General features: G+C 46.7%; 1 protein-coding gene across 1 annotated transcript in view; it reads left to right on the forward strand.

The window, feature by feature from the left end:
- The window catches only part of carmil2 (capping protein regulator and myosin 1 linker 2), a 98,868-nt gene that overhangs the window by 20,696 nt on the left and 51,125 nt on the right, over nt 1-27,047 (forward strand). Inside the window, 27 exon segments of the mRNA XM_034086008.2 lie at nt 1,441-1,491; nt 3,400-3,459; nt 3,646-3,767; nt 10,363-10,460; nt 11,841-11,911; nt 12,039-12,112; nt 12,364-12,439; nt 13,447-13,535; nt 13,842-13,936; nt 15,953-16,039; nt 16,238-16,347; nt 16,809-16,886; nt 17,027-17,103; nt 17,905-18,009; nt 19,460-19,529; nt 19,612-19,693; nt 19,872-19,968; nt 20,811-20,865; nt 21,003-21,175; nt 22,429-22,497; nt 23,026-23,116; nt 23,298-23,381; nt 23,611-23,739; nt 24,955-25,071; nt 26,079-26,254; nt 26,408-26,495; nt 26,904-26,993. Of these exon segments, the coding sequence (XP_033941899.1) occupies nt 1,441-1,491; nt 3,400-3,459; nt 3,646-3,767; nt 10,363-10,460; nt 11,841-11,911; nt 12,039-12,112; nt 12,364-12,439; nt 13,447-13,535; nt 13,842-13,936; nt 15,953-16,039; nt 16,238-16,347; nt 16,809-16,886; nt 17,027-17,103; nt 17,905-18,009; nt 19,460-19,529; nt 19,612-19,693; nt 19,872-19,968; nt 20,811-20,865; nt 21,003-21,175; nt 22,429-22,497; nt 23,026-23,116; nt 23,298-23,381; nt 23,611-23,739; nt 24,955-25,071; nt 26,079-26,254; nt 26,408-26,495; nt 26,904-26,993 (2,514 nt within the window).

Here is a 27,047-nt window from a genome sequence, read left to right on the forward strand (position 1 = left end):
CTGGAGATCAACAGACATGATTATATAATCAAAAAACGTCCGTTAAAAAACATTATTACATGGCTTTGTTGAATACTCGATTCTGATTGGTCAATTCAAAACACGTGACACGTTTTTAATCCAGAACAGACAGACCGCTAAGGATTTATTGACCGTTGTTAAGGACGCTCACATCTGCACAAAGAAGTCCGTTCGATTTAACTGTATACAGTTTGGCTGAAACTAACTGACAAGACAAGAGCGACAAGAAAACAGCGGAGAAGTAACGGGCAGAAACCCTCCTTTTTACGCAGCGGTCCAGACATAGGACAGACGGCGACACATATTCAGTGTGCAGTTACTTTGGCATTAGGGCAGGGATATCTAGATACTTCCCAAGGTTTGACATAATGAATTGTGCTACTTTTAAAGCAAGCAACGATGTTCAAATCTGTAATCAAAAAGCTCCTCAAAAACGCTATCGAAGCAGTTCCTGCCGTTGCTAGTTAGTTAAAACAGTAACAACGGACTATTTTTCTTAGCGGATGCATGTACATTTAAATACATACAACTATTTTTGAAATCAATAAAATAATTTTCTAAATCCACAAAAGCATTTCAATTAATATTGGGAGTCATGTTGTTACTTTGTTGAGAATGTGGCCGTGTAATAAGCGGCATAATGTGCAGCAGCGCGGTCATTATGGGGAAAAGAACACCTTCATGCCGATCTAGATCCCTCCGCTTCGCGTCGGGCTCCTGATCAGCCTGTCGGTGTTCTTTTCCTGCTTACCCATGAGAGACGTTCTGCAGTAAGGAGGGGCGTTTCACCGACGACAGGTGTTCTTACTTTTATGTAGCTGATGGAGCATTTTTACTTTACACGACACTGTTCAACACTTAATTCTGCTTTACTCTTTAACTAAACAACTGCGGATGTCTTGAAAGACTCTTTCGCTAAAGATTTTTGAAGATATCCGCGTTCTTGTGACACGTAAATACTGCGCTTCCTATGTTTTGGTGCGGACTGCGTTCACACCAGCAATGAACCGCTCCAGAGTTCGCAAGCAAGCGCTCCGAGACCACCTATTTTAGCGGACCAGAGTCCGGTTGTTTAGTTCACTTCAGAGGTCTCGGACTGCGTTCACACCGACCCAAATGAACCGCACCAAGCGGCTAAACGCACCAGGGTTCGATTCAACCGGACTATACAAGGCAGGTGTGAACGCAGTCTTAGTGTGAGGCATTTTGTTCATCTGATGTGAGAATATGTCGCTATAAAGAGCTAAAGTTAAATGAGTGATGTTGACACCTGCACAATCAACACATACCGCACAACTCACCAACTGAAACACAGTTCCCTGGTACCGCACATCCAACACAACATGCAAGTCTCTGTCGTTCCAGAGGGGGGGCTGTGGTTCTGTCAGTCCCATGTCTAACATCCTGTTTCTCTCTCAGGTTCTGAGTCTGTGGAGAGGTTACCTGCTCAGCAGCAAGCCGCCTGTCAGGGTAACCAGCTGCTCCCTTTCCCACCAGCTACTCTGTTGCTCATACTCACCGTGCACTAGGGATGTGCATCTCCATCACTGAGGCCGATGCGATGCGCATCTCGATACGTTGCCAGGATACGATACATTAACGATACATTTGAAACACCAGGCGATGCGATACGATACGATTCACCCCTGTGGCGATACAGTTCGATACGATTCGATTCAACATTATGCGATTCGGTGCGATACGATGAGATTCAACACTATGCAAAAATAATGATACTTCAATATGGTACGACAGAGGATTTTTGTTTTATTCCTTATATGCAGCAAATCATACATTAACAAAAAAGTGCTTTACATATTTGGTACTGCACATCCCATCATGCCGTTTATTTTGTTTCCTTTAAAAGCTCTCCAGAGTACAATGTTATAACACCTCACAGTTAAACAATGTAAGGATGCATTGCTCATGATTAACAATGTGCAAATAACAGCTACCACAGTTGCCCATACTGCTGCCAGCCTGATGTGCTTAACACTCATCCATAGGCTGACTCACCAGTGAGCAGAAAGCAGTGGGTTATATAACAATAAAGAATACTAATAACCTCTCACACAAACAGATATTTCATAACTGCTTACAGTAAGGAAGACATTTAAACTGTTATTGGCCGTCACAGGCTGCTGTAAACTAAACACCTCTCTCTGACAGAACACCTCACTGAGTGATTTAACTCATACGTCTAACTTTCAGGTTTCTCTTTTCAGCCGCAGACCCCATGTCGCCTCTTTATGTGCGTCGCTAAGTTCCTCGTACTACGTGTGTACTTTAAAGCGGCTCAGCATCGTTAACAATTTGCGAGCGATTTTTCAAGTTGACCGTCTGTAGTATAGTGCCGCGCACATATACCATCAGGACGTTACTGATGGGGTGCGGCTGCGGAGTGATACTGTGTGTATGCAAGCCCGCTTCTGGACGGATCTATGTATCATGGCTGTAGACCTGTTGAGTAATAAAGATACCTCATACAAAGGTCTACGGATACCTTATTACTCTCCATGACCTGCGGTCAGCTATATAGCATAAAGGACTATTACACCGTCTTTCTTGAACAATCCGAAGTATTGCCAAACGTTTGATTTGTAGGTATTTTTCGGTGCGCTGTGTTTCTCTTTCTCCTCAACTTCCGTGTGTGTTGATAACTGAGACTCTCGGCCTCCGTAGTGGCGAAGCAAATATCAAAGATCGTCTCTGCTGAGCGTTGACAAGATGAGGGGATTTTGAATCGGTTTTTTACCGATGCAAAGACGCTACGCAATCGATGCATCGCGAGTTCAACCCAAACTGTAGCCGATGTGCACTCTTTCAACCGGTGCACTCGCATCGTGAACGTTTATGCCGGTGCACCGATGCGAATCGGTGAATCTTAACATCTCTACCGTGCACTGCTCTCACCGTGCACTGCTCTTCCCCGCGCACTGCTCCTCACCGCGCACTGCTCCTCACCGCGCACTGCTCATGGAAGCACATGCTCACTGCTCGTTCTGAACCCTTGCAGGCCACAGTGTGAGTTTTCTAGTGGCAGGAGTTATTTATTGTTGACTTTTACGTGGAATACTTTTACATCTTAAGCGTCTTTGAGTTGTGAAAAGCGCTATATAAATAAAATGCATTATTATTATTATTATTATTATTATTATTATTATCTTCAAGCCTCCAACAGTTACTCAAATGACACATATCGGACGTTTTAAAATTCAAGGAGTTATTTTAAAAGTAATATAAAATGCAGCAGGTTTTTATTTGATCTAATTTCCTTTTTCGCCACCACAATGTAATGGATGAGGATAGATGTTCGTTCCTGGTGCTCACTGTCTCAAAGAGAAACTGCTGTTGAATGTGCTGCTTGAATGTGTCCAGATGGAGAGCACCTTCAGCTACTTGGAGATTTGCTCCATCAACATTCACAGTCTCACTCAGGTACACTGTCATGTATTTATATCTGAACTATACTTGTTTAACATTTGTTTATATGTATATCTATGTTTTATCCACTGAAGCACTGGATTCCATGTTAAACAGCAAAGGTTAATATGAGAGCAGCTTACAGTGTAAATGTTATATTGCCTTTCTATAATACAATGTGACAATGTGCATGTGTTTCAGGTCGTGTTGGAGACAGACCGGCAGACTCTGGCCTTCAGTGTTTTGCATGCTGAGGATCTGGAGGCCATGGTGTGTCATATGACTGCCTCTCTGAAGAGGGTCTTCCCCGACTCTTCGCCAGGGTGGGCTGCTCCACCTGCTTCATGTCTCAATGCTCTGCCTGAACTAGGGTTGCCCACTTCCAGAAATGGAGAAACGGGACACGTGCGTGCGAAGAGTTTCGGGTTTCTGGCGGATTTAGTTACTTTTTTGTTTAACTTTATTTCGGTTTTAGGGTTAGGGTCAGGTTAGGGTTATGTTATTTAATTCTTTTGGGGGAGCCAGCCCCTAGGGTTCGAGGGGTCAAACCCCCCAAAACCCTCAAAATGCATAGAAACTATGCATACCGATAACACAATACAAACACACTGGTCTTACACCTGCATTAGGCTATACATCACATTGTACTCAGCATGTTCAAATCGGATAGGTGGGCACTCGGGACATCTGGGCACCTCGATGTACAATTGGCTATTTTGTCTAAAATGTTAAAAAATAAATATTTGAAAAATGGTATTAAGTCATGCAAAGTATAGATGATGTGAGCATGCACGGTACATCATCATTAGACTTAATGTTATCCTTCAACCATTTCCCCATCAATCAGCTGACTGACTCTCACTCACACACACACACACACACACACACACGCACGCACGCACGCACGCACGCACGCACGCACGCACGCACGCACGCACGCACGCACACACGCACGCACGCACACAGAAGACCCGGGATTGTGTTTTTCTTCCCACTGTTTGTTGTAAGACACGAGTCTTTTATTTGTAGAAGGGCCCAGAACCACATCCTCTCTCTCTTCTCCTCTTTCATTATCACCTCCTCCACCGGCAGCGCTCATTTCCCCACACGACTGAACTGGGGTTACCTACTGTAACCCAGCTTCTATGAGCGCAGCCCTCTAAGGCTATCGCTATTGGGTTATCCCTCTGCGTCCCCGCGCTGCACTGAAACACTTGTAGTCCACGCCCACCCGCTAGGTGGGCCCCACCCTCGGGCCTCCTTCCGGTATAAATAGGAAGGTGGCCCGGCAATCTGCTCCCATACAATATAACTTATCTTCAGCTATTCGTAGAGCCAGTGGGGCCCAGCGCTTAGAGGGCTGCGCCATTACTCATAGAAGCTGGGTTACAGTAGGTAACCCCAGTTCTATTTCGTATATGGCTTCGCCCTCTAAGGCTATCGCTATTGGGTTAAGGGCGAAGCATGATGTAGTCTGCGCCCCACTGGGTCCGCCCGGCACTAGAAGCACAGACACACCTGCTCAATAACACCCCCTGCCTGTTGTGCCATACGTAATGGCGCATCACCGTCCCTGGAACATAGCAAAACATGCCTATCTTCCCGACGGGGTGAAGGCTGGGAACAATACATACCGGCCGCTGTGAGAAAGTAGAGACGAAGGTCCCACCTTGCCCAGCGATCATAAGGGGGAACAGCTGCTCTCTGCGTGTCAGACAGGCAGGAGAGCGCCCAGCTGGATCCCTGACGTCACTCACTCTGATCAGGCACTCCGTACGAAGTGTGTCAGAGGAAGGGGAACATCCCTCTCATACGAGGGGAAAAGGCCGCTCTCTGTGTGCCGAGAGGCAGGAGAGAGGCGCACAGCTGGTTCCCTGACGTCACTCACTCCGACAGGACACCCAGTACGGGGTGCGTCAGAGAGGAAAGGGAGACCTCCCTCAAATAACATTGAATAAATGAACAAGACGCTGTAGGCATGGAAACCAGGAAGCTCCCGTGCGCTCCGGGGCAATCAGGATCACTGACAGCCCCTTCTCCTGCGCTCGGTCCAGGAACCGAGGAATCAGCGGGACTGGTGGGAAGGCGTACAGCAGTCCCCTGGGCCATGGCCGATGTGCGAACGCGTCCACCCCCAGCGGGGGGAGAACCAGAGGGCGCATTGCGCGTTCCCGCGTGCAGCGAACAGATCCACCTCCGCCCTCCCAAACCGGCTCCAAACCTGGGCGATCAGCTCGGGATGGAGGCTCCAGTCCTCCTGGCGAGGACCTCCTCTGGACATGAGGTCTGCCCCTTTGTTCAGCTCTCCGGGCACATACAGTGCTCTGATGGAGAGCACGTGTGCGCGCGCCCAGATCAACAGCCGTCTGGCTGTGTTCAGGAGCTGCGCTGAGCGTACACCTCCCCGGCGATTGATGTAGGCCGCCGCGGATCTGGTGTCTGTGCGAATCAACACATGCTGATTCTACAGCAACGGGGCAAAATGCTGAATTACTCTCCGTACGGAGATCAATTCCAGCACGTTTATGTGGAAAGACATGTGAGCCGGCCACTGTCCTCCCACTGCCTGCGCCATGCACGTTCCTCCCACTGCCTGCGCCATGCACGTTCCTCCCACTGCCTGCGCCATGCACGTTCCTCCCACTGCCTGCGCCATGCACGTTCCTCCCACTGCCTGCGCCATGCACGTTCCTCCCACTGCCTGCGCCATGCACGTTCCTCCCACTGCCTGCGCCATGCACGTTCCTCCCCACCCTGAGAGAGATGCGTCTGTGAACACCGAGGTGTGTGACGTAACTCTGCCCAGGGGAACCCCCTCTGACAGGACGTGGGGACTTTTCCAGTAGATTAAGTCTGAACCCACGGACAGAGGGATGACCACCATGCGCCTCTTCTGTCGTACGGGGTCGATGCGCAGGCTGATGAACCACCTCTGCAGTCTGCTCATGTGCAGGAGACCCAGGGGCATCACCACGTGACCTGCTGCCATCATGCCGAGCAGCCGCATCACGGAGAGTGACGTCACCACGCTGCGTGGTATGACACGTTGAAGGAGAGCTGTCAGCGTCTCCACTCTCTGCCGTGAGAGTCGTGCTCTCATGTGGGCTGAATTCAATTCCACCCCCAGGTAAACCATACTCTGGGAGGGAAGAGGACAGCTCTTTTCCCAGTTGATCATGAAACCCAGCTTTGACAGATGCGATATGAGTATACCGTCTGTAAAGCCGCTTCCTCCCTGGAGCGAGCCAGCAGCAGCAGGTCGTCCAGGTAAAATAGTACTCTCATCCCTCCTCTGTGTAGCGGCTGCAGCGCCGTCTCTACACACTTTGAAAAAGTACGAGGAGCCAGGGAATAGCCGAACGGCAGACGGTTGTACTGGTACGATATTCCCTGGAATAAAAACCGCAGGAATTTCCTGTGTTGCGGGATGATGGGTACATGGAAGTATGCATCCTTCAGGTCTATAGAGGTGAACCAGTCTCCCTGGTGAACACACTCTAGCACCCTTTTGACCGTCAGCATGTGAAAAGGCCTCTTCATTATTGCCTTGTTGAAAGCTGACAGGTCGAGAATGGGTCTCATTCCCCCCGTCTTTTTCGGGATAAGAAAATAGCGGGAGTAATACCCCTGATTTTCTTCCTCCTGGGGAACCCTGGAAATAGCCTCTTTCAACAGGAGTTCCCGTAGCTCTGCTTGGAGCGCAAGACACTGTCCTCGGGATGACAGGCGTGTCATCTGTATCCCGTTGAACTGGGGGGGGGGAGAGGCGAACTGCAGGGTGTACCCTCTGCTGATCAGCCTGCTAATCCATCTGTCCATCAGACACACGCGCTGCCACTCCGAGAAACACTCTGAGAGCGGGCGCACATGCTCGAGATGTGTTGTGGTCGTCATGACGACGAGCCACGTCAGAGCCCTCGCCGCCGTTGCCCGTGAGGCAACCCAAGGTGGGCTTAGAGCAAAAGGGCTGTGCGGAAAGCCTCCACACGCTGCGTCTCACTCCGACTCTCATCATGAGGCGCGTACACGCTCAGAGGATGAGTGGAGGTGTGTGCGGTGCTGCCCCCATGAGGCGTTACCACGGCGCTCATGGGCTTATTATGACCGTGTGTAGGAGGCGTATCTCGGACAGAGGAATGCCGCGAGGTCTGTGGTTTAATAACCGAAAAGTCATAACCATCAGGCCTCTGCAGCGACTCCTGCTGCCTACTAACCAACAGATTGGAGGCAGCAGGTGTAGTTACTGTGCTCTGCCGCTTATTAATCGATAGATTAAATAGCGCAGGCTTTTGTAACGAACTCACGTGTTGGGAAATAATTTTGTTTTATTTCCTTCACACTCCCCCCCAAACCGTCAAGGCCGGCTCTGCTTTCTCGGCGGCTCTCGTGGAGCAGACGCCGAACGGGAGTACCTCACTCCCTTCTTACCCCCCCTCTCTGGTGGGGGGCCGGAGGCGCGGGACGGTGACGGACGATTCTGACGCCACGGCTGCTGTTGCTGCTGTGCGTGTCTGTCCGTCTGCCGCTGTGGCCGGGTTGGCTGCTGCTGCTGCCGCTGGTGTCGCTGATGCTTCACCGCTGGCTGGAGCCAGCCGACGTGCTGGCGGATGTCCTCCGCCTGCTCCGCTGCCGCCTTCATGGATTCAACCATGGCCAGGAACTGGGGTCCGAACAGCCCGTCCGAGCTGATCGGAGCGTCCAGCAGCACCTTCCTGGCTGGCTCTGTAACCGCTGCTTGTTGCAACCAGAGGTGGCGCTGGATCTGCGTCATCCAGGCCGTGATTCTAGCCTGGGAGACTGCCACGGCTGCGCACAGCGTGAGTGCCGTGCTGGCCGCCTTAGCAATCTCTTCCGCCTCCTCTGGAGCTACGGTGGTGGACCGCTCGACCAGCGTCACCACCGAGTTGGTCAGCGACGCGATGTTATTCGCTGCTACAGACGCCTGAAACGCACACTGGTGCGCCCGGTCAGCCTGGCGGGCGACATACTGGTCCTTGGGGTCGGCCAACATAGGGCGCCGTCCGGCGATCAAGTTGGCCTGTCTTACCCCGAAGAACGCCGTTAAGCTCGGTTCCAGAGTGGGGGTGGTTGGAAAAACCTTGTCCGTGAACCCCTCCACCTTGGTGAAGGGGACAAAGGTGGCCACCGGAGCCCTCAGGGTCCTCGGGTTCGCCGCTGAACCTTCCTGGTATCTCCTGATGGCAGGGAAGCGCGGCCAGATCGGATCACTCCTGCCCGTCTGAACCCGGGAAAACACTCCAGAGCCACTCCAGAGCCACCCTCTCCCGTCCTCGGGGAACGGGGAGGCCTCTACATGCTGCTGCTTTGCCGATTATCTCCGGCAGCTCCAGCATGATGCCTCCCAACGCCGGTAGCGCCGTGGCTACGGAGAAAGGGACCGCGTGCTCGGCCCCCACCCCTGTATCTCGCTCCGACCCCGTCTCCCCCGTCCGGGGAAGAGGGGGAAGGGGAGAGCCGCATGGCGAGCCATGGAGGGAGACGGGGTAGGAGTCGTCTGACTCCTGCCCCCCACTCATCTCTAGAAACAGGCTGCCCCTGTTCTAGATGGGCCAGTCGTCCTCCTCACCCGCAGCAGCTAGAGCGTCCGCCCTTTGCTTCCTGTCGGATGATGGGAGACGAACACAATGTGAACATGCGACCTGCTGGCTGAGAGCCACGTCCGCATGTTCTGGCCCCAGGCAGGATGCGCATATTGGGTGCAAATCATAGCTCATGATGTATCCTGTTTTGCACGAGGGACACTCGCGGACACTATCATTACTCATGATCTGATTTTCCTGTGCTTCAGTACTGCTGGTTGCTGAAGAAAAGAGGGAGCAGATTGCCGGGCCTCCTTCCTATTTATACCGGAAGGAGGCCCGAGGGTGGGGCCCACCTAGCAGGTGGGCGTGGACTACAAGTGTTTCAGTGCTGCGCGGGGGCGCAGAGGGATAACCCAATAGCGATAGCCTTAGAGGGCGAAGCCATATACGAAATAGAACAGGCTGACATGCCACACAAACAATGATGATCACACACACACACACACACACACACACACACACACACACACACACACACACACACACACACACACACACACACACACACACACACACACACACACACACACACACACACACACACACACACACACACACACACACACACACACACACGTGCGAACATTGTGCCTGCCCTGTCAACTGAGCAGTCCTAGCGCCCTTCGCATACAGCACACAAACACACAGGCACGCAGTCAGACACACTGCATTGTGCGCAAACAGAAACATATTTTTTATTTTTCCCTTTACACTGGAGTCCGGGACAAACAAAGTCCCGTACGGGACACGCCCCTTTTGGCTCAAATACGGGGCGTCCCGGCTAATACGGGACGGTTGGCATTGGCAACCCTAGCCTGAACACACGGCAACACTAGCTCAAACTCTACATACACTGTTTACATTTGAGTCATCACACACATACCTTCTCTTTCCAGACCAGGCAGATATATAAATACCACCATGTCAAAGAATCTCTACTCACAGAATACATTGTATTTACTTTGTCTTGCTGATTTTCCATTGAGCGGAATCACCAGCTCAATGTTTCTTCTTTATGACAAATAACCTGCATAACTAATGATGTTTAAGTAATAAGTGCTAAATAGCAAATGTTAGAATGCTAACATGCTACACTAATATGCTAAGAATAGTGAACATTTGAATCATTATATATGCTGAACATCAACATGTTAGCATTGTCATTGCACGCATGTTAACGTGCTGATGTTAGCATTTAGCTCTTAGCCCCAGAGAGTCGCACAGCGCCTCACAGAGCAGCGAGCATGGCTGCAGACTCTTTGTCTTGTTTGGTGAGTCAGTATTTAACAGGTGATCTCTTGCCTCTGATCTTCAGAAAGCTGCTGAAGACGGTTCCTGCAGATCTGCTGCAGAGAATCCTCACACTGACGGATGAGATCGAGGAGCAGCTGAGCAGCCGGCCGGGCTCCTGTGGTGTGTTCCCTCCACAATACACTATACTGTATCAGGGGTGTCCAAACTGTTTTGACCGAGGGCCACATACATAGAAATATACGAAGGGCTGGGCCACTCCCTAGAGGTACATGGCCTCATAAGTTAAGTTATACGTCAGCAAAAGCTGCCAAATGTAAGTAAATCATGCTTGATACTTGAATATGCTTTATGAAAACAAACAGCCCAGCTCTCCATAGGGTTTTATGTATTTTGTTGGCAGCTAATTCCTTTCAAGCTTGTTATGTAAATAAGTTATTGGGCTTTTTTCAGCAACTTAGGTTTTTTAGAAATAGTTTTCAACTTTAATTGACTGAATGTATTTGAAACATTTGGCTTATTGACTCTTGAATACTACTGTGTAATATGTTTGCATATATATTTGAGAAGCACAATATAAGACAAGCACTTTCATTTGTGGGCCATGTTTCATTATACCCTTTGAACTTGCTGAGGCCCGCGAGCCGCATTTGGCCCCTGGGCCGTAGTTTGGACACCCTTGCTGTACATCACTGTGAGAGGCTGGAGGTGATGGGGCCAGCTTCTGGAGTCCGACCAGCACCATCACCTGGGCAGTTTAGGTTTACATGTGTATCTAGTAGAATGTATCTTTTAATTATCAGCTAATATAAACCCAGAATCAGAATCAGAATACCTTTCATCCCACAAAGGAGACAATTCCATTGTTACAGCAAAAAGAGCTAAAAATAGCTTAATATTAATTTAGAGGCATGCATAAAATATTAAAAAGAATACAAAAAATGACACATATTACAATTTACAAACACATCCACTACCAGTAACAATATTTTGTGCAAAATGTATGAAGTAGTGTGATAGCAGCCAGGCGAAGGTGGAATCATATGATGATCATATGATACAGGGAACTCCTGTGTGTGCAGGATGTAGCTGACGTCCTCGTGGATTCATCTTCTCATTACAGACACATGCATTTCCTAACATTCGGTCTCTATGCTGTAAAATGTATTATCTCTTGGATTTACACACGGCATCTATTGCACGTCTGTCCGTCCTGGGAGAGGGATCCCTCCTCTGCTGCTCTCCCTGAGGTTTCTCCCATGTTCCCTTTAAACTGTGGGGTTTCTCTGGAAGTTTCTCCTTGTACGATGTGAGGGTCTAAGGACAGAGGGTCTAAGGACAGAGGGTCTAAGGATAGAGGGTGTCGTTTTTCTCATACTGATATTCTGAACAATCTGTGTTGTGTATTTGCTGTAAAGTGTCTCTACTGTAGGCTATTTGTATTATATGTACAGCACTTTGGCTCGACCAAAAATCGTTTATAAATGTGCTATATAAAGACAACTTGATTTGCAGATAGATAGTGTTGTCTGTGTTCCTCAGGAGGATTCTCTGATACCTACGCTGCTCTGTGTGACTTCAACGAGATGCCGTGCAGAGAGGAGATCCAGTGGGTGAGTCACAACTGTTCTTCAGCATGACAGGACACGGACCACTCTTTCTAAGGATATATGTTGTCCTAATCTACTAGCCAATTGACGATAAGCTAATGTTAGCATTGGTGTGGCTAACTGTTGGCAGGATATTGACAACATCTACCACATGAACAACTGGAGAGAGTTCAACCTGCAGGACTTCAGCCACTTGGACAGCAGGTGAGAAACAGTGTTTCATACTGTCTGGACTCACAGTGTTAACACTCCTCTCCTGTGCTAAACTTATTTGTTTTTTCTAAGTATTTATTTATTTTTATATTCCTGTATTTTACTTGCGTAGGGTGGACTAGCAAAGTAAGATTTCCATTGTACGGTGTAACTGTCTGTTTACTGTGCATACTGTATGACAATACATATCTCCTCGCCTCTCCTCTCTTCTCTTCTACTTTCCTTTCCCCTCCTCTCCTCAGACACTTGGCGTTAGCAATAGCAGCTCTGTCTTTCAACCAGTGGTTTACCAAGATCTACAGCAAGGAGCTCAAATTGGTAAATGATCTTAATGTTTGTGTCTGCAAATTCCACAATACCATTTCAGATCAAATGCTTGCAACATTCAGAGAATATGACTCTCCTTCTTACACACGTTTTCAAGGGCTAAACCGAGGCAATTCGATGCTGTCTGATCTGACCTTTAAGTAATACTTTCCAAGACCTGATACACTGGGGGTCAAATCCAAGGTCCTTGTCCTGTTTGAAAACATACTTCTAAAGTCAAGCTGAAGCCAAAATGACACTACATCAAATCCATTTGGTTGCTCTAACATGGGTGTCAAACTCAATTTCATTGCTGGCCACATGAGCATTATGGTTGCACTCAAAGGGCCGGTTGTAACTTTAAGACTATATAAATATACATATATAAATATTTAAAATAATGTATTATTTTACATTATTGCCTCTGCATTGGATTATTATCGGATAGGGTAATAACTTCATAATTAACTACGACTGAAAGCAGAAGTCTAGGGCAAATAATTGCAAGTCTGAGATGCATTGTGGGACATGTAGTTTATGGGCAACCTGCTTCCGTAAATCGCCATGTAACCGTATAATAAACAATATATTATTATATTCTTTGCCAGCTCTTGTGGGGCCGCATGGAGTGAAGTCGCGGGCCGGATTTGGCCCCCGGGCCTTAAGTTTGACACCCCTGCTCTACAACATAAATACATCAGTAAATACCTCACTGGTGAACGTCTGATGCTTTGACATGAACAATAAGCCTAAACATTATCAAGCCGAACATTAGCCGCCTTTAGCTTAGCTGTGTTGACAGGAAGTTCGTTGGTAGCACTGGAATGTTAGCTATTTACTTTTGGCAATTTCAATTGACAATCAACTATTATAAAAGTGTTGATGTGTGGAGATTGTCCCGTGAACAACATGTGTAACAATCATAAATGCATGTTTGCCCAAGAGATTATGTCCAATGGCTGAAACGTGTTGATACCCGACTGTAGAGTTGTGGCCTGCCTCTCTCTCTGTCCCTTCAGTCAGTGGACATCCAGCAGCAGCTAACCTTCCTGCTGTCCAGATCCCCCAGTCTGGAGGAGGTCTCACTGGAGGCCAGCGGACTCAAAATGTGGGTTGGTGTGTGTGTGTGTGTGTGTGTGTGTGTGTGTGTGTGTGTGTGTGTGTGTGTGTGTTTGTGTTTGTGTGTTTGTTGTATCACAGTGCAGGACTAGACTGTACCTTCTAAGATGTGACTGTGGGCCTCTCCACCTGGTGCTCTGGTTCTTGCACATTGCTAATGAGCTGGGTGAAGGCTAATAAGTAGGATTTGAATAAATGCTCTCAACATGTTACAGTTACTGTTGTGCATGACTACAAACACAATAAGTCTCATCTACAGGGATTCATTAAGAAGTAACTTGTTAATGTGCTGCAGGGACTTTGCATTAAAGATGGCCGCTGCCCTGCGGGAGCACCCCTCCTCCACCCTGCAATCCATCAACCTCTCAGGCAACCCCCTGGAGGACAAAGGTGAGCTTTTTAAAGTAAACACTAGTGAGTGGTATAAGCACAGTGTTAGAATACAATAGTAGCACTATACCATGTTCCATCTGCAGCCAGGCGACACTTTCCTATTATGCAAAAAGCACATGTTGATGTGTCCCCGGTGTGTAAGGAGACTCACAAAGTGTCCGTACCCAAATCTCTAAAAACGGGGGTACAACGGAGCTGATCCAGATTTGCGTCCGATATGACTTAATATCAGTAATGTGGGCTGGCTTTACGCCCACGGCCCTATCAGAAGCGTTGCTATTAGAAACAATGGCTGACTGTTTTGGACGTAATATGGGCCCTTTCTCATTTCATCAAATCCCCCTCCTCGACTCCTCGGCTGAAGTCCAATAGTCCATTTAGCTGAGGAACCTTCCTAACGGAGTGAAATGACCCGGAAGTCCCTCAGTGGCGGCCATGATAAGTGCTGTTCCAATTCTCTAGAGATGATAGGAAAGGAGGTTTCAAGCTTCCTTTATAACCTCCTTTAGCTTAGGAACCACTAGACCTCCCTAACCGACAGGAGAAGCGAAAATGCTGCCCCACAATGCCTTGCAGCCGCAGCATTTGCCGTCACTCAACAGTCGGCCGTTCACGGAAACAACCGATTATGACCGAGAAATGATATCATGAAAGTTACGCTGCTTATTAAGCATTTTAAAACTTATGTGGTAAGTTGCCAAAGTGCTTTGTTTTGAACGTTCATCAGTATTATAATCAAAAACACAAATATGAACGTTAGTTTTTACTGAAATGATCAAATAAAGTCAACATCTCACAGTCTTCACTGAGCTGTGTGGGGTTTGTTCAACTTTTAAAAGATGTTTGAATGGTGATATACACAGTGATAGATGTTAAGGACTAACGTTTATAATAAATACATTTGTATTGATTTTAAGATATTTTCATACAATCATACGTATTGGGATCATTTGTATTAATGTGGACCGGAGGGAGAGGGAGACGAGCAGAAGTTTCACTTTCATTCCAGACTGTTTCAGAGATAATCCTTGAAGTGGTTTTGAACATAATATGGCGTTTAATCACGGCAGCATTTAGCTGAGTATCTGGGCATAAGCTTTTTCTTTTTCTTATTATTTTTTTTCTTTAGACCCAGAATCAGCATTTCTATAACAGGGTGAAATAGAGGGGGGCGAGGCATGGCTAGAATGGGTGATCTGTTTGGTATTTTGAGCAAAACACTTCATAGACATATATTTGTACACATCTGAGACCTATAATATATGCCTGAAAATAGTATAATAGGAGACCTTTAAGAGAGAGGGCAGTTAAAAGGCAGATGGGTCGGCCCTAAGCTGCCAGATAGTGTTGGGGAGGACAGCTGATATAATACCAAAGGGTGTCTCAGGGACACAACGACATGCTGACTGCAGTGGGGTTTGAACCTGTGCTGCCCTGATCCCAACACCAACGCACTAATCCACTGCGCCACAGCCTCCCCATTAATAATTAAAGTCCCACAGTATTATTTGAACAGCAGCTTTATATTGATGTGTCGAAGAAGGACGAGCAGAATAAGTAGTGCTGGCTCAGTTCAGGAAGTGTCCCAATAGGGTGCGGCAGTGACGACATGCTTTTGTAGGCTAACCTGGATGTTAGCATCGCCATGGCTCCTTCAAGAACAAGCCAATTACCAGTGGGGTATTTAGTGAAGTATTTTATGTCGTAGAACAGAAATGGTCATTGTTCTAAGCTTAACACGGGAATCGCCATGCCAACTCGTTATGCCATGTAAGTGGGCGAGCACCGCCAGAGCCCTAAAACAGATATGTTGATAATGCCACCTGTGCATTTCCTGCGTACACAAGTATCTGGTTTGAAAAGTCACATGTTATACAAAACACTTGTTCTTATCAGTCATGCTTTTGATGTGAAGTTTAGCAATGTAATGATTCTTTTTGGGTACCTGTGTATGTATACCATGTTGGCCCGCATACCGGACTGCACACACTGTGTGCTTCATTCCCACTGCAGGCGTCATGGCTCTCAGTCAGGAGCTGGGGGGTCTGGCTGCAGGACTCAGGCTCCTCTCTCTGTCCCGGGTATCAATGACTGCTAGAGGTACACACACACACACACACACACACACACACACACACACACACACACACACACACACACACACACACACACACACACACACACACACACACACACACACACACACACACACACACACACACACACACACACACACTACATTTTAAAACACACTTCGCACTTGAGTCACCCCTGAATGGATCTAACTGTTGTGTCCAGGTGCTGGATGTCTGAGTCAGGTGTTGTCCTCCACTCAGCTGTTCTCAGCGTCTCTGACTCACCTCGACCTGTCTGCTAACCCCGGCAGCATGGGCAACGAGGAGGCCTTGGTACTGTGTGTGTGTGTGTGTGTGTGTGTGTGTGTGTGTGTGTGTGTGTGTGTGTGTGTGTGTGTGTGTGTGTGTGTGTGTGTGTGTGTGTGTGTGTTTCATATCAAATAATGTGGATTCAAGACAGCTATTTGTACATACAAACAAGCCAATGTTATATACATAAATGACATATACTGATACATGGAGCTCTCACTAGAAGATTTGGGAGGTCTTCATTTATTATTCACTTTTACAAACAAGCTACAAACTCAACCTACCTGTAAAGTGTACAGCTGAAAGATAATATCATTTGAATTAGAAAAACAATAAAAGGTAGAATGTTGAAATGGACTGACAGTTGTTTTATGTGCAGGGCTGGGACTTCTATATATCCCTTTGAACAACGACTTTCCTTTCAGCAACATGCTAACTGTGCCGGTACATCTGTAACAAATCCAGATGTGCATTATGTGTTGCAGTTTCTCTTCAAGTTCCTGTCCAGTACGAACTCTCTGTCTCACCTGGACCTCAGTGACACCAGCTGCCCTCTGGACACGGTCAGCGACAGATGCTCAGTGCTGTACCTGCTTCTTTCATGCCACCCCATGTCTGCGCTGTTGACTGGTCATGTGACTGTTGTCACTCATTGATCTGTGTGTGTCAGGCACATAACACGCATTGTGACTTTCTCCTGCAGTTATTTGTTTCGCTGTCTGCTGGACGCTGCTTCAAACTGATGCACCTCAACCTGGCCAGGAATCCTTTCAGCCACAGGTCAGCTCCTCTAGAACCAGGCCCTGGTGTGGTATCCTCTGCATCATTGAGACACAGACAGGTCAACACAACTGACCTGATATGTAGACGAGCCAGCTGCTACGATCCACTAAAGCTAAATGGGATGATTTGGTTTTTTAAAAACGTTATGTGTGTAGTTGTGTGTATGGGTTTGTCTTTAGGAAATGGTTGGGCTCAACATATGTTAGCACAGTCACAGCGCAGGGTCCAACATCTTAAAGGGGACCAAAAGCCTGGACCCCATACAAATAACCGTGTGTGTGTGTGTGTGTGTGTGTGTGTGTGTGTGTGTGTGTGTGTTCCCAATAGTCATGATAATGGCAAGGCACAATGGATGGCAACATTCTTTTTTTTTACATGTCATGTGCACACGTTCATGTCCCCCTCAGAATATAACTAGCGATCCCATGTCGCACCATGATCCGGTCAGTATTTAACCTTATGACCAAATACCTGCAGTACAAGCTCAACCAATATAGTAAATATTATACCTGTCAATCATTAGCTTATAAGCTTTGCCACAAAAGACAGTGTTGAAGGTGCAATGTTTTATTTTAAGAATTAATCAGCTTTCACTGTTGTGTGACGTCTCTTAAAACCTTGGCTAATTTATACAGTGTGTGTGTGTGTGTGTGTGTGTGTGTGTGTGTGTGTGTGTGTGTGTGTGTGTGTGTGTGTGTGTGTGTGTGTGTGTGTGTGTGTGTGTGTGTGTGTGTGTGTGTGTGTGTGTGTGTGTGTGTGTGTGTGTGTGTGTGTGTGTGTGTGTGTGTGTGTGAGTAGGAAGGTGCGGGAGGTGACGAGGAGCATTGGGCAGTTCTTCAGTCAGAGCTGTGAGTTAAAGTACGTCGGCCTGTCTGCAACCAAACTGCCTCCACAAGCTCTCAGGTGAGTTGACTCCCGGCTCATGCAGTGACATCATAACAGGTCATGTGTTTAACATGGACGTTGATACCACCAATTGTATTTGTCAACATAATAATATTAACTTGAAGTGCACTAACATGCTGGGACGTGTACGAGTCATTGGAACGTGACAGCGATCTTAGCTGGAAACCGATGTCCTCTTTTGCAAATGACCTGATGTATGCATCTGAACAGCTGTTTCACCATCTCAGATATATCCCTGCCTGTACTCGCTTGTTCTTCTTCTGATCTTTCCCTACTGTTCCCCCCATCCTCCAAATCACCCCCACACTATTCCTATCGGAAGAGTTATGTTATCCCTATTTGAGTAGAACAGCTCCCCAATGTTCTCCCTTTGCACGTCTATTCTCCTCCAAACTCCTTTGTCTCGTGTAGCGAGAGCATCATAATAATGTTTTCCTGTCTTCTACTGTCTCACTACACACTTCTCTCGACCATCGAACACAACTTCTCTGAGTTTTCCATACATTTACTCTGATGCTGCCTCAAGGATTCTTGCAAGATTTGTATTTAAGATGCCGTTCTGAAGACCCTCCTTCCCCCTTTCTGAAACACTACTTCCTTTAAGGTAGCTTCTACCACTTCATCATTTACATCAGGGGTGTCAAACTCAATTTCTTTGCGGGCCACATCAGCATTATGGTTGCACTCAAAGGGCCGGTTGTAACTTTAAGACTATATATCAAAATACATATATAAATATTTAATATATATAAAATAATGTATTATATATTACATTATTGCCTCTGCATTGGACTATTATCGGATAGGGTAATAACTTCATAATTAACTACGTCTGAAAGCAGAAGTCTAGGGCAAATCATTGCAAGTCTCTTCACTGAGAATGTTACAAAATGATTTAAAAAAAATCTAATTCTGAGAAAAAGTCAAATTCTGAGAAAAAATTCAACTTTCAGATGCATTGTGGGATATGTAGTTTATAGGCAACGTGCTTCTGTAAATCGGCATGTAACCGTATAATAAACATTATATTCTTTGCAATCTCTTGAGGGGCCGCATGAAATGAAGTCGCGGGCCGGATTTGGCCCCCGGGCCTTGAGTTTGACACCCCTGATTTACATCATGCTCCCTACCCCAAAGGGAATTGAGGGAAATAAAGACACACAGTATGTGCTGTAAATATGCTGACCTTGAACTTCCAGAAACGTGTGCACCTCTAGTCTTCTGCATAGATTATAATAATGTATTTGTGTATTACCATCCCCCTCCATGACACCATGGTTGCACATAGTGTATTTGTAATAACGGCAGCACTGTTCCCTTCTCCCTGTCTTGCGGTTTATGAGCCTCTTCATATTTCCCATACTTATAGTTTCCTAAAAACGTTCATTCTTAAAATATACCTGTCTACAAACACGTATATACTTTATTATGTTTGTTTTGTAACTAGGTTATTGCTACAGGGTCTGGCCACCAACATTCTTCTATTAGGTTTAGGGTTGGACATCAGCAGCTGTGAGGTACACACAGACACACAAAACCTACACACACATTTGTCATTTGTAATGAGGAGAAGCTAAAGTAACCAACTTGTGTGTGTAGCTTCGTTCAGCAGGTGCTCAAGTGATACAGGAGCACATCTCTGAAGTCACAGCGATCACAAGTCTGGATATCTCTGACAATGGTTTGTAACCCCCCCACGCACACACTCACTCACTCAGAACACGGTCCTGCTACCGTACACCCTTCAGCACTGTGTTACATGGGTGTTTTTACTCAGGACCAGCGATCTACACGTGCAGTACAGGTGGGAGATACCCTCCGACATCACTTCCATGATGATGTCCCCCCCTTGCTCACAGGTTTTCAGAGTGACATGGTGACTCTGGTTCTGTCTGTGGGTCGATGTCCCTCTCTCCGGCATCTCGCACTGGGAAGGAACTTTGCCATGAAGTCCAGGTCAGAGGAACATAATAACATCTGCTCATGAAGTTAGGGTGGCCTAAAGAAACACGTGTCAAAGTTCAAACCTAAAGAATAACTATCTCCATGTGTAACATTAGCTGGGTATATTCAATAAGAAGCTTCTGGTATTACTTTGTTTATTGGACTGGGACAGTGCACATTCCTACTGTTGCTGCTAAAGCACCACCGTTTGCAAAGGGGCTATTTGTCCTCCTGTTATTCCAGCTCATACATTTTCCCATAGAGTTTGTCGGTATTGGACAGTGATAAGAATGTATCGATTTCTTATCAAGAATGTTGAAGTCCCGTTAGTTAAAGGTCTATCGTGGTGTAAACGTAGGGTTACTGGCCTGTGAGCACGTTGTTAAACAGTAAGTGATAGTGAGAAAGGACAATGTACATAGTAGCTTCTGTTGACATGTAATCTCTCGTAACACCTGAGCCTTAAAGACGAGGGTCGAAGCAAGTATAACTCCATGGTACCTGTATTCTGGTACAACATTTAGCCTTTTTTTCTGAGTCAATTTCATCTGGTTCAACACTAGAACTATTATTTCAGTGAAAAAGATGCATACTGTTTTGGAAACATGTAGTTGGAAACAGCATTGCTTCAAAGCAAGCTGTTACATGAAACATGGTGTGTGTAAGTATATAAGCACATTGTGTCAAACTACCTCCTGCATGTGCTTAGTGTCAACAACATACATGTAGATGTTTGTGTCAGGACATATACTGTAGATGGTAAATCATTGCAATACAATGAAAATAGCAATGATCCCAGGATGGAGCCTTGTGGGACACCTGTGAACCAATGCCATGTACCCTCTCTTCACCAGACCTCTCACTGATGTTCTTCATCGTATAGCTCAACTCATTCAGGATGAAGAGTGTGTGAGTCACATCCCTTTTCATACGTTCATTCCCTCTCAGTCATTAACATCACGGCCCCCATAAACAAAGCAAAACAGGCCATATTTCAGTTATTCTTTAAGTAACTTTAAAGTTCCTTATGTTATGTGTGTGTGTAGCCCCTGCAGTCTCTCTCAGTGAGTGACTCTAAGCTGAAGGCAGGGATGCACATCCTGCTGAGCGCTCTGGGGGGGCACGCTGCTCTGACTGAGGTGGACATCAGTGGAAACAACATTGGAGACACTGGAGCCAAAATGCTGGCCAAAGCCCTGCTGACAAACACCACACTCAGGTACACACACACACACTGGCCCACTCAGGCACACACACACACACACACACACACACACACACACACACACACACACACACACACACACACACACACACACACACACACACACACACACACACACACACACACACACACACACACACACACACACACACACACACACACACTGGCCCACTCAGGTACACACACACACACACACACACACACACACACACACACACACACACACACACACACACACACACACACACACACACACACACACACACACACACACACACACACTGGCCCACTCATGTACACACACACACACACACACACACACACACACACACACACACACACACACACACACACACACACCACACACACACACACACACACACACACACACACACACACACACACACACACACACACACACACACACACACACACTGGCCCACTCAGGTACAGCTTCACACACACTGGCCCACTCAGGTACACCTTCACACACACTGGCCCACTCAGGTACACCTTCACACACACTGGCCCACTCAGGTACAGCTTCACACACACTGGCCCACTCAGGTACACCTTCACACACACTGGCCCACTCAGGTACAGCTTCACACACACTGGCCCACTCAGGTACAGCTTCACACACACACTGGCCCACTCAGGTACACCTTCACACACACTGGCCCACTCAGGTACACCTTCACACACACTGGCCCACTCAGGTACAGCTTCACACACACTGGCCCACTCAGGTACACCTTCACACACACTGGCCCACTCAGGTACAGCTTCACACACACTGGCCCACTCAGGTACAGCTTCACACACACTGGCCCACTCAGGTACAGCTTCACACACACTGGCCCACTCAGGTACAGCTTCACACACACACTGGCCCACTCAGGTACAGCTTCACACACACTGGCCCACTCAGGTACAGCTTCACACACACTGGCCCACTCAGGTACAGCTTCACACACACTGGCCAACTATTATAACGGACACACATATCTCATCTAATTGAAATATGTGGGAATTACTAATAATAGCCTCGTGGTTTAATAAACAGGGAGTTTCATGGTTGCATCTGTTTCTGGAACATATTTCTCTTTATGTTTCCTTTCCTTTTGTGAATCTACTTTTTGCCACCAGATGTCATCATTTCATTATTTGAAACATGCAGCACTTGATTTGCTCCAAGAGTGATTTACTTCCCTTTGTCTCTTCTTCTCTTCTTCTCTTCTTTGAAGGACTCTATCGTGGGACAGAAATAATGTTACTGCAAGAGGTTTCCAGGATGTTGCTGATGCCTTGGAGAGGTCACACACACACACACACACACACACACACACACACACACACACACACACACACACACACACACACACACACACACACACACACACACACACACACACACACACACACACACACACACACACACACACGTACACACACACTGTATAAATTAGCCAAGGTTTTAAGAGACGTCACACAACAGTGAAAGCTGATTAATTCTTAAAATAAAACATTGCACCTTCAACACTGTCTTTTGTGGCAAAGCTTATAAGCTAATGATTGACAGGTATAATATTTACTATATTGGTTGAGCTTGTACTGCAGGTATTTGGTCATAAGGTTAAATACTGACCGGATCATGGTGCGACATGGGATCGCTAGTTATATTCTGAGGGGGACATGAACGTGTGCACATGACATGTAAATCCATTGTGCCTTGCCATTATCGTGACTATTGGGAAGTTACTGTTTTGGACACAAAGCATGCTGGGTGAACGCCATCTCGATACAGTAGTTATGACTTTTAAAGTTATGCTTCGTTGTTACAGGAACTTCACTCTGCAGCAGGTGTCTGGCCTGGCTGATATCACACAGAGTTACCGCGGCAACCCCGACAGAACAGAAGAGGCCCTGCACAAGGTCAGTGTGTGTGTGTGTGTGTGTGTGTGTGTGTGTGTGTGTGTGTGTGTGTGTGTGTGTGTGTGTGTGTGTCAATATAACTACATGCCAGTACAAGTAATCTGACAACACTTTGTCATGATCTAATCTGAAAAGTATTTACAAAGATGATTCATGTACTGTTCTGTTTGTCTGTGTGCAGATTCAGAGGTGCTTAGACAGAAACAACCAGAGACCATCTGACAGAGGGGAACTCCAGCTGGTTAAAGCCCAGCCATCTGAGATGGTAAGGTCAAATCAAAATAATAATAATATTTAGTTGGAAGTCCGTTAACAATATAGTACCACATACAGTCAACTATTAGTATAATAAAATAATCAAATAGCGATCATCCCTGCAGAGAATATATATATCTTTGGCAATAAGTGACCAATCAAACGGATGAAATCATACGGAAGATGGAGCTCTGTGACTGAATCTAATGGTTAGATCTTCTGTGTGTCCTCTCTTCCAGCAGGTCCAGGGTCTGTGTCTGCAGTTAGAGGGCAGCCTTCAGCGTTTAAACCCCTGCAGCCCTCAGGAGGTCCAGGCTGAAGTCCTGACGGCACAGGAGGTTCTGCACAACGCCAGGGAGTCCTTCAAGGTACAGGCAGAGAAACAGACATAGGAATGGTGTCACCAGATCCTGCTGGGACTGGATTACACATCTGTTACACACATCTGGGAGAAACATCATCTCAACATACTGCAGTCCTGTTCAACCACTAACTGCCATGTCACTGGCAAGGACCACGCAGCAGCATAATAGGGCCATTGAAGATTTAATAACAGCAACTATTGAATGTAAGGGGTGAAGAAGAGTGAGTGATGTCGTCTGTCAGGCTGGTTGGGAGTCCAGGCAGAGGGAGACTCGGTGGGGGAGTCCAGGCAGAGGGAGACTCAGTGGGGGAGTCCAGGCAGAGGGAGACTCAGTGGGGGAGTCCAGGCAGAGGGAGACTCGGTGGGGGAGTCCAGGCAGAGGGAGACTCAGTGGGGGAGTCCAGGCAGAGGGAGACTCAGTGGGGGAGTCCAGGCAGAGGGAGACTCGGTGGGGGAGTCCAGGCAGAGGGAGACTCAGTGGGGGAGTCCAGGCAGAGGGAGACTCAGTGGGGGAGTCCAGTCTCAATACAAGCCCCCACACGGTCGGTACCTTGCATGAGAACAACAACTATGCACCAGATGACATAGAAAGAGACAAGGGGAGACAGGAACAGAGGTTGAAGGAAGGGAGCGATGTAGGGAGGAAGGGATGAGGGTGGAGGGATGTAAGAAGGGAGGAATAAAGGGATGTAAGGAGGAAGGGATGGAGGGATGTTTGTAGAAGGAGATATAAAGTAAACAAGGGATTGAGGGAGGGAGGGAGGAAGAAATAAAGGGATGAGTGGATGAAGACATCTAGGGTGAGATAAATGGTTGAAGGGAAGTGGGAAGGAAAGGAATAAGGGCCGAAGGGATGTAAGAAGGGAGGGATAAAGGGATGTAGGGATGAAGGGATGGAAGTGAAGATAAAGGGATGGGGGTTGGATGAGTGGCAGGAGAAGAGAGGGTGGGTTGTGAAATTGGAGCAAGATTAGGCTCCATGTGCTGATCGGTATACATCGCTCAGCAGGGGATTAGAGGTGCGGTGAGGCGTGGCCCTGCTCTCAACCCCAACTTACCTTTATACCTTCGTCTCAGTTAGAAACATAAAGTTGAATGAAAACGTTACATTTGAACATGCATTGTAATATGGCACAGCTGTTGAACTGGATTGTATTAGAAAGGTGTACCTAATAAAGGGTCCAGGGAGTGTAAAGGACGCTTGATGTTTTGTTGGCAGCTGCTTCCCACTCTGTACGAGGAAGGCAGGAAGGCTGCCCCTGATGGAGGACTGGTGAACTGCATCCTCACTGACGCTGCTGCATCACTGGCTGATGAGATCAACAGAAGCATACAGGTACACATGAACGCATCCACACTGTATCAGGGCTGCTCATTCATCAAGGTTTCCACCTCATCAAGGCTATCCTGTGAGTTAGACTTCAAATCAGGGTTAGGGCCATTGCATCACTTCTGGTCCAGGCTCTCGTCACCTCACGCCTAGACTACTGCAGCTCCCTCCTGGCTGGTCTGCCTGCATGTGCCATCCGACCTCTGCAGCTCATCCAGAATGCAGCGGCTCGTCTGGTCTTCAACCTTCCTAAATGTTCCCACACCACGCCGCTCCTCCGCTCCCTCCACTGGCTTCCAGTAACTGCTAGAATCCCCTTCAAGATGTACTTTATGATTCTGTTTTCTTCAAGTTTGTATCTTGTTGGTCGAACGCACTTATTGTAAGTCACCTTGGATAAAAGCGTCAGCTAAATGCAATGTAATGTAATTTGTCTGACAGACAACAGGAAGTTAAAAAAACAGTAACTTTATCACATCACCAGTAACTCACTATTATATCTTTGTCATTATTTTCACATTGGCATTTTTAACTGGTTTGTTTTTTATTTGGCTAAGCACTGCATTTTGTTTCCTCCATTTTACCGGACAGATATTACAATTATTGAGTAACATTGAACATGAATACTGTCTTTTTATTTTTTTTAAATAGATTAGATTTTAGTATAGTAATTCATTTTTCCTCTAACATCCTAGTCAATTAAAATAGCAAAGAAATGAATTGAGCATGTGTTAAGGTTTTATTTATGGAAGTACACAGTACACATTCTTAATTTACGTTCAAGATACATCTGGCGTGTGCACATGTAAGTTTTACTTATCAAACAAAAGTACACACCACATCTGCTCAAGCAAGTCTGCCTCTTTTCAGACACACTTTACAGACACTTAGGTACTGCTAAATGAAGTTTACCAAGCAACATGTGTTATAGTGAAGCAAGAAAGCAAGAACGGTCAGAGACAGTGGGATAGTAAAGAGGATAGCTGGGGTCATCAGTCCTGTCTGTGTTCCAGGGTCTGGCTGAAGGCCTGATGAGCGGGGCGGAGGGGGCGTGTCCTTGGGTGGTGCAGTGCTCCAGTGTGTGCAAGGGTCTGTCAGAGTGTGTGTCCAAAAGAAGCAGACAGACACACACTTTCCTGAGAAGCACTCTGGTGGAGAACACGGGGCAGATCATCAGCAACAGACTGCGGTAATAACATGAACTAGTAGTAGACATTCTGACATATTGAACATTATACATAACATTATAACATATTCACTTACATGTATCCAACAAGTCATAGCACACAATGCTAACTCTGCTGCAATGCAATGTGTGTGTCCTTTCTTGTCCTCCATTCAGAGAGCTCAGACAGACGTTGAGTGTCTGTCTGGCTGAAAGCATCATGGAACAGGTGCAACAGGATCTCATAATGGCACAGGACAGAGTGGTAAATATATGTTTGAGTTTTACCACATACTGTAGTTGTACTTTTTGTACATGCATATATTGTGTATTGTTGTATATTGTGTTATTATATGACAGCGCATTGGGAATTAGCAGCAGCTATGACTGCCGTGTCCACGTTTTGTTAGCCTAGCTTTGCTAGCCCCATCAAAAGTGCAACAATGCAAGTTAACTATAATTAAAACACTTATTTTTAATTTCACTCTGTATAATATGCCACACATGACTGTTTCCTTTAATTATGTAACCTCCATTAAAAACACAAATAGGTATTATTATATTTACTCTATTCTTGATCTTATATAGCATATTTTAAGACGACATGCTCAACTTATGATTTGTCATTATGAGTTGCACTCAGTCTTGATGTTTTTCATTGTTTGCTTTGTAGAATATCCTTTTAGAAGAACATGTGTGCACCTCTCTGAAGATGAACATCCCAGAGCTTCAACTGATTGACAGCGACTTCCCAACTGATGATGTAGGACACACACACACACACACACACACACACACACACACGCACGCACGCACG

The sequence above is a fragment of the Pseudochaenichthys georgianus genome, chromosome 6 (assembly GCF_902827115.2).
Source record: "Pseudochaenichthys georgianus chromosome 6, fPseGeo1.2, whole genome shotgun sequence".
NCBI lineage: Eukaryota > Metazoa > Chordata > Actinopteri > Perciformes > Channichthyidae > Pseudochaenichthys > Pseudochaenichthys georgianus.